The sequence below is a fragment of the Lygodium microphyllum genome, chromosome 2, assembly GCF_053477565.2.
Source record: "Lygodium microphyllum isolate KBCC chromosome 2, Lygodium_microphyllum_v1.1.10, whole genome shotgun sequence".
NCBI classification, from domain to species: domain Eukaryota; kingdom Viridiplantae; phylum Streptophyta; class Polypodiopsida; order Schizaeales; family Lygodiaceae; genus Lygodium; species Lygodium microphyllum.
The window spans coordinates 164,089,988-164,097,926 of NC_141136.1; the positions used below are offsets into that span (position 1 = coordinate 164,089,988).

The following is a 7,939-nucleotide window of genomic DNA, read 5'->3' on the forward strand; positions in this document are numbered from 1 at the left end:
GGTACATGTGTAAGAGCTTGCATGTGGAACATCAATGTCCGCACTACTAGTAGGCACATCATCTCCTGACTTTCTCTTTCTCATAAAAGCCATTGAGAGGCTTAATTGTTGAGAATCCTTTTTGGGACGACCAATTCTTGTTGAAAAGGCCATAATCCCAAATGTAGCTAATGGCTGTCAACAACAATAATATCATGAGCTTAAACATCCAACAATTTTCCACTCTCTCTAACAATCCTAGAAAGTGATATTTGGCTCCTTAGTTCTAAGGACTTAGAAACTTTCCACATCCATATGGACCATGGCAATAACCAATCTAGTATCCATTCTAGCCATAACCTTGAAAATACATGCCTTATTTTTCAACTAGGTTTAATCAAGACTACCTTAACCTTGTTTAAATATTTAACCTTGAATGAATTTGTTGAAGTTTGATGACTCACCAGCAGTGAATTCTAAATGTCTTGGAAGATAGTTTGCACTCTTCAACTTCTCCAACAAACTTCAAGGATGCTCCATTGAACCTTTTCAAACCACATCAAATCCATAGACATTAGTTAATAAGGACAATTAACAATGTTATATTTCTCCATGAATTCATATAAGCATTGTCTAATAACTACTCAAATGTAACAATAGTCTACTACAATTTACATGACTAAAATATCTACGTTACATAAGCCCGGCGCCCGCAGCGGCCACTGGCCAACCCCATTGCCCAATGGTGACAGGCCAGCCCCATTGCCCAATGTCCAATGGCCACTGCCTAGTGCCCAGTGGCCCACTGGGAACTGCACACAGGCAAAGCTCGCAAGCTGTTGTTGCCTGCCCATTGCCCAGTGCCCATGGGCGACCACCCACGGGCGACCAAGCTGCGGCCAGGTGGTAGGCACGCACCTCCTACTGTCCTGAGTCCTGCAGCCCACCACCGTCCACGTCCTCTCCTAGAGGCTGGAAATCCTGGCGCCTCCCGCTTGCTGGAGCGTGGCGGATGAATCATACTCCACACTCCAGAGTCTTCCACCATCCAGACTCCACGTCTGGAGTCTGGACTCTGCATTCTGAGTCGTGACGTCTCAGAGTCCAGACCGCTAGCCCGCTGCCTGCCCAGTGCCCACGGGTGACACGTCACACCAACTGCCTGCCCGCGAGTCGTTGTGATGCCCGACGCCCGCTGCCTGCCCACGGGTGACCCTGTCGCTGGCCAGTGGCACCCAGTGCCCACGCGCCACTGTCCAGATGCGTCACGCCACAGACTATAGTGCTCTAGCCTGCACAGTGCACACCGGCTACCCAGATGAGTAGTGGGCACTGGCCCCTTGGCTGTGGCTTGCAGCCTGCAGGCTCGCGAGTCGCCGCTCAGTTGACAACGGCTCAAGCAACATAATAGCAGGTGCACCGTGCACCGTGCTAGGCTCAGACTTTCAAATATTACTTAACCAACGCTACAGCCTACCTCAAGGCTCAATGCTCATGAGTCATACCTCAACGGAGCCCGGACTCGTGAGTCGTGACCCGTCTTTCGAGCTTGAAGGCACGAGCTTGGACTCTGGAGCCTCACAATCACGATGCAGTCTGCAGTCTGTACTAGGTAGTAGGGTACGACTCACGAATCACGATGTGAGTCGGTGGTTGCTGTCAATCTTTCAACCAGGCTTTAGGTTTAGAATTTAGGGCTTTTAGCCTTTTAGTCTTAGCAAGTTAGCTCTAAGCTAATAGCACCTCACGGGTGGCCGGCCACAAGGACTCAGGAGGTATACCGCATACCTTACATATATATAAATATATAAATATATTAATTTTTAAAATAAAAAACTGCCTTTCTATAGCAAGGCTTGTAAAATCATGCCCTTTTCTAGGGAGGGCAAATTTTTTTCCTTGCCCTTCGATAACAAGGTTGTAAAAATATTTACCTTCTCTTGAAGGTTAAAATGCTTCTAGAAGGGCTTTGCAACCCTAAAAAAAAACCCTGGAGAGAGAGAGAGAGAGAGAGAGAGAGAGAGAGATTTTTGTCCCTGCCAATGTGAGAAGTCCATGTGGCCTTAACTATTGTAATTTGTTAGATAACAAATGTCAAAGATTTGGGTGTCCTTGGTGAAAGCCAAGTCCACTCTGGAACTTTGGAAGTCCGAAGACCCAAGGCCCGGGCCCGCCGACCGTGGCATGTATGATATGACGTGTTATAATACCTGCTGTCACGTGTGCCATTTGCTCTGCTGAGAACTTAATGCATGTGCTTGTAGATCACGTAAAGAGACTAGGAACTTGGAGGTTGGGAAGGCGACACGATTGGCAAAGCACGCATTTACTCCAAGTTCCTACATAGAAGACCCGTCCGGCGTCACCCCTAGTCATGGCAAAGCATTCCGTCAAGCTCACCATCATCGACAACGCCAAACAGAATAAAAACATCACAAGCCCAGCCCCGCCCCGCCCCGCCCCCTCTCTCTCTTTCTCTCTGTACCTGTCTATCGTATTCTACCTACATCGCTGCCAGGTTTACTCTCTTTTCATTGTACGCACAGTACATCCACTTACAGACAGTCAAAAAGTTTTGCCGCCATGGGGGCCTCCTTCTCCTTCGCCTGTGCTTCTGCCTTCGGCAAGAAACGCACGAAGAAGAGAATGAAGATGAAAGCCATGGCGTCTTCGCAAGCTGGAAATCTGGCTGCCTGCGTTCTCGGAAGCACGAGAAGCAGCTCCCACGCCATTGTCCCCCTCGGCAAGCTCACCAATTTCGGTTACTCTACCGATTTTGAGGATCAATACGAGCCCGGCAAGAAGATCGGCCGTGGCCATTTCGGCAAGACCTTCATTGCCACGCATATTCAGACCGGAGAGGAAGTTGCTGTGAAAGTGATCGACAAGAGCAAGGTATTCTTGAAAGTTAAGGCATTCAGGACTTCTGCCGGATCAGAAGGCTGTAGCTTTAGATGTTTTCTGCAAAAACTCGTTGATGCGTTCGACCTACACATCTCTTTCCTGAGATTTGCCGTTTTTGATTGCTTTGTGTGCACTTCATTGCCAGTTTTTTGTAGCATTTACAACTGCATTCAAACAGCAACAGCCAGTGCAAATTGGTGGCAAACAATGCCATTCACGGGTTGCACTTCTTTCCGAATTTGTGTTATCCTGTCCATTATTGAGTTTAGTGCAACCGTTTGAAAATGTTAAAGCACCATTGGAGAGACATTCGAGGCATGCTTTCAGTCCTTTCGTGTATGCTGCCAAAGAGATTGAGCTAACCTAATTCACACTTTAACGAGTCTTAGCTACTATCTCTGACCAAAATTTTGAACTACTTTTACCAGATGCTAGATCCTAATGCAGTGGAGGATGTTAAACGTGAAGTGAAGATTTTGGAAGCATTATCAGGAGATGAAAATGTGGTACAGCTACATGAAGTATTTGAAGATGATGATAGCGTGTACATTGTCATGGAGTAAGTGTCTGAAGCAACTTAGTGTTTTTCTCATTAATATGTGGATACTTTCTTTCTGTGTTTGTACAAATTCTGAGTGACTTTGATGCTTGCAGCCAAGCAATCATGAAAACGTGTCCATGTGTGCGTGCGCATGTGTGCATGGGTGTGTTGGGAGGGAGGTCAAACTTTCTCTCTGTGTTTGTACAAATTCTGGGCGACTTAGATGCTTGCAGCCAAGCAATCATGAAAATGTGTGTGTGTGCACATGTGCACATGCGTGCATGGGTGTGTTGGGAGGGAGGTCAAAAAATTTTGCAGCCAGTGTGGTTTGAACCCTCGCTTGCCCATGGGTGGGACAAATGTTCTAAATGTGGTGTGTCTATGCAGGAAGCATAAATGAAAGAGTCATGCCCACAAATTGTTACACAAGCAGCAATATGCTATTGGCTCATAGATGGTTGTAAAAGCTGTAAGTAGTGGCCAATAATGAGCCCTCTGTGTGGGGGACAAGTTTCTGTGCTCACCATGTGCGAATTTGTGAGGTCTCCAAGCAATTGAGTGTGCAGAGGGCTGTGCAGCTTCAGGCCCATGCTTGACTGCAGTCCATGACTCTTGCAGCATGCAATGCTGATTGGTCTAGCAGAAGGCTTTGTACACCAGTGTTCATGTTCAGAGTTTAAATGCTTCAGTTAATGTACATCAGATAATTTGACTTAAGATGGTGCAATATCGGCATAATAAATGATGGTTTTCTTCATATTGAGAGTCTTGCACACTAGACATTTTATAAGTATTTCATTATATCCTAGGAACAGTAGTCTAGCAGCAGTCAACAGAACACTGAACAAAAAAGATATGTTTTGGTATCAACGCTTGGTTCAATCATAAAGAGGCACAAGTTTCTTGCTATATGCACATATAATTAGACATGCAGCTTATTGACTTTGATCTGGTTGGCCAGGCTCTGCAAAGGAGGGGAGTTACTTGATCGGATTCTTTCCCGGTAAGCTTTAAAATATGCTCTCAATGAACTTTGATACAAGTTTTTCAATTTGTAAAAAGGCACATAAGGGTTAACTTGAAAGGCTATGAGATAGCTCAAGTCATTGCTAATATGTTGGTAAAATTTCAAATCTTGTCCGAGTGATTTTACAAGCAGGGTTTAGAATCGAAGCTTCTTCTGTATTTAGGAGCAGAATGAAGTTTTAGAGAACATCTCACATAATCCTTTGAATGCAAAACTATACCCCCAAAAGTCAACTTGATTGAAGTTCACTTCTATAGCTGTACAGTTCTAATGTCAAAGATGAATTCTAAAATGTTCTGCATTATAGTCTCAAAGAAGAATTCTAATGATGCTCTGCATTATAGTCTGTTTTTTCTGTTATTGGACTACCATCTTTAGCCATGAAAATTTTACCTGACAGTGCGACTGTGCAAAATATCTGACTGTATGCACAGATAAAATACGCCTGATGGATTTGCTGGACTGTGCAAAATATCTGACTGTATACACAGATAAAATACTGGACATGCTAGAGCAGTGTCCGGTGTTGCTTCAGGATCAAACTGAGTTAACAATTGCTTTAGTGTTGTGAGCAATTGAAGTCAAGAAATTCTAAAAATTCATATATGGAGACAGCTATAGATTTGTGTTTTATTTGTTTGCATTGACCAGAAAAAATAGTCGCTACACTGAGAAAGATGCAGCAAAAGTTGTACGGCAGATGCTGAAGGCTGTTGCATGCTGCCACCTCAATGGCATTGTCCATCGTGATCTGAAGCCTGAAGTAAGTTTCGGTTTTTCATCAATGAAAGTTTCTTCATTGCATAACAATGTTTTGCATACTAATGTTTGACTATTTTGGGATGTGTATGCTTATGCATATGTCCCAGAACTTCTTGTTTCAGTCTGAGCATGAAGATTCTGTATTGAAGATGATTGATTTTGGATTATCAGATTACATAAGACCAGGTAAAGTACCAAATTATGCCTGGAATGTGATGTAAATGACTGTTTATGGTAAATCTTTGGCTTTGAAAATATCTCTCTTCCAACTCACAGGAAAGGTTTTTCAGAGTGTGGTTGGAAGTTTATACTATGTGGCCCCTGAAGTTTTGAGGCAAAGGTCAGGTCCAGAGTCTGATATTTGGAGCATTGGTGTCATCACATATATCCTCTTATCTGGTAGACGACCATTCTATGAGAAGAGGGAAGATTGCATTTATCATGAGGTTGAATTGTTCCAAAATGATGCTTATACTCTCTTTTGAAGCTCATAATGTAGCATATTAAGACTCTTTATTGAACTGAACCCTGAATGACTAATCAGGTTTTGAGAAAAAGGCCTGATTTTAAGCAAAAACCATGGCCATCCATCAGTCCTAGTGCCAAAGACTTGGTGGAGAAGTTGTTGAACAAGAATCCACGAGCTAGGCTCACAGCTGCACAAGCATTATGTAAGGATTTGGACCTTTAGTTTGAAACCTTCAAACTAGCTAAAATCACAAGACTTGCCTGATTCTATCAAATAATTGTTGCAGCCCATCCATGGATAAGAGGAGGAGAAGCTCCAGATATTCCTCTGGACATTTGTCTTCTATCAAACATGCGCGAATTTGTGAAATACGGCCACTTAAGAAAGATTGCCTTGAGGGTGAGAGTTCTTACTACATTGACCAATTGTTTCGAGAAATAAGAAAATTGTCAATAGGAATAAATTTATTGTCTGAAGCTTCTCATGTTATTGTTTTGGGAATTAATGGTTTGCAACGAACTTGGTTACTTGCACAGGCAGTTGTGAGCATCTTGACGGCAGATCAAACAGTGAATTTGCGAGATCAGTTCAATGTGATTGATGCAGACAAGAATGGAATGATCACATTGGAAGAAATTCAACAGGTAATTGACTTAGTGCAAATTTAACTCTAGGCTATATCTATAAAGCCTCTAGCTTGCACAGGTTTCTACATTGCTGAGCATCTAAATTTGGGTGCAATAGTTCTCATTATGTTTAGAAAGGAAATGTCAAATGTAGAGTGGATCTGTAGTTTCAGGTGCATGCATCACAGCTTCAATGCACCCATTTTATTGCAATTTAATTTTCTATTTAAGCTCTGTTTCGTTCTGCGTGTGGGAGAGAATTACAGAACATAGTCTCTGAATTGCTCAATGTTTAGGCTCTAGCTAAAGACAAGCCTTGGAGACTGCAGGACTCAAATGTCCAGGAGATATTACATGCGGTAAGCCCTTGTCCTTGCAGAATAGATTATGACAATTTCCTGTTTGATTGTATGGGCTAGCCTTTGCAAAGGTCAAGCTGTACAGTGATGAACTTGTTTGGCAATGTAGATGGATACAAACATGGATGGTCTTGTTGAATTTGATGACTTTGCAGCTGCGGCATTGCATGTTCATCAATTAGAGGACCTTGATAGAAGGCAATGGCAAAAGCAATGCCATGCTGCATTCGAAAAATTGGATGTCGACAAAGATGGATATATCACACCTGAGGAGCTAAAACTGGTAATTTTTGTTATGTAGTAATCGTTGCAATAGAGAGGAGTCTTCCATGAAACTGTGAATGACTGCTGAATTTTGTGAGAGATCCTTGAAAGAATTCTAAACAACTCCTTTTGTTCTTGGGTTTTCCTTGGTTTAATATGGTAGTATACTGGAATAAATACATCTATTGATGACATCATTGATGAGGCTGACATTGATAAAGACGGAAGGATCAGTTTACAAGAGTTCCAATGTCTGCTTCAAGCAAGTCTGCACATGTAATAAGGTTACATCCAGTTTTTTTTATATACAGATCTGAACATACATAAGCTCTAATGAGCGAAGTTCATACACATGAAATAGAGGGTTAAAACCCATTTCTGGGACATCACCAAGAGCTGGCAAGATGCAGGAATGTCAGTTCTAATACAAGGATAACAAAAGAAGCTTTGGGACCTCCATGTAGAGAAAAAGTAACACCTCACCAACTGTATTCATTCATAATATTCAAGAAAGTCAAAAGGGGAACTTTGTACAGCGTCTCCCCTATTCAATTATATTATGTATAACACACAATCCTTTGATCAATCTTGTACATTGTGGCTTATCATTTACTAAAGCTCTTGAATTATTTTGTACAGCACATGATCCCTTGGTCATCTTGTACATTATAGTTTATCATGTACTAAAGTTCTTTAATTTGCTTTACTGCTGGTGGGATATTTCTCAGCACGTAACATAGCCTGTACTGTTTTTCAAATGGTGCTCAGAGGAATAATATATTGTTACTGCATGTTTTCAATGCATTTTTAACCTCATAAGGTAAGAGAGAGGGAGCACTCTTGAGTACTTGACAATGGGAGTACTAATGTCTGGAACTGCACTTTTCTATCGTGGTCTTCATAGTAAAGCCTACTTTCAGACATTTGCAACCGTCTGGGGAGTACGAATGTCTGAAACTAGGCTTTCCTATGGGGACCATGATGCTGTCTCCATGCTCCCTATGTTGA

At 42.4% G+C, this 7,939-nt stretch overlaps 1 protein-coding gene across 3 annotated transcripts; it reads left to right on the forward strand.

Annotated features, from left to right (window-relative positions):
• The first annotated feature begins 2,319 nt into the window (after positions 1–2,319).
• LOC148040571 (calcium-dependent protein kinase 28-like) lies at positions 2,320–7,631 on the forward strand. 3 transcript variants are annotated; one of them, XR_015695017.1, is made up of 12 exons: positions 2,320–2,874; positions 3,312–3,442; positions 4,386–4,427; positions 5,103–5,214; positions 5,321–5,399; positions 5,490–5,659; positions 5,758–5,884; positions 5,969–6,081; positions 6,219–6,326; positions 6,605–6,667; positions 6,823–6,950; positions 7,095–7,631. XR_015695017.1 is itself a non-coding variant. In XM_087701046.1 (12 exons), the coding sequence occupies exons 1-12, from the start codon at positions 2,563–2,565 to the stop codon at positions 7,209–7,211; spliced, it is 1,479 nt and encodes a 492-aa protein (XP_087557172.1). In that variant the 5' UTR covers positions 2,322–2,562; the 3' UTR covers positions 7,212–7,628. The 3 variants fall into 3 exon arrangements, 2 of the variants coding, with proteins under 2 accessions (XP_087557172.1, XP_087557169.1); XM_087701046.1 differs by having other exon boundaries at positions 2,322–2,874; positions 5,559–5,659; positions 6,777–6,950; positions 7,095–7,628; XM_087701043.1 differs by having other exon boundaries at positions 2,324–2,874; positions 6,777–6,950; positions 7,095–7,626.
• The last annotated feature ends 308 nt before the right edge of the window (positions 7,632–7,939 follow it).

Bases quoted from the DNA above. Each gene is read 5' to 3' on its own strand.
- LOC148040571 (XM_087701043.1), top strand. From the start codon at position 2,563: ATGGGGGCCTCCTTCTCCTTCGCCTGTGCTTCTGCCTTCGGCAAGAAA. The intron at 3,443-4,385 runs GTAAGTGTCTGA...CTGGTTGGCCAG, and splicing joins AGCGTGTACATTGTCATGGA to GCTCTGCAAAGGAGGGGAGT. The intron at 6,951-7,094 runs GTAATTTTTGTT...TTAATATGGTAG, and splicing joins CACCTGAGGAGCTAAAACTG to TATACTGGAATAAATACATC.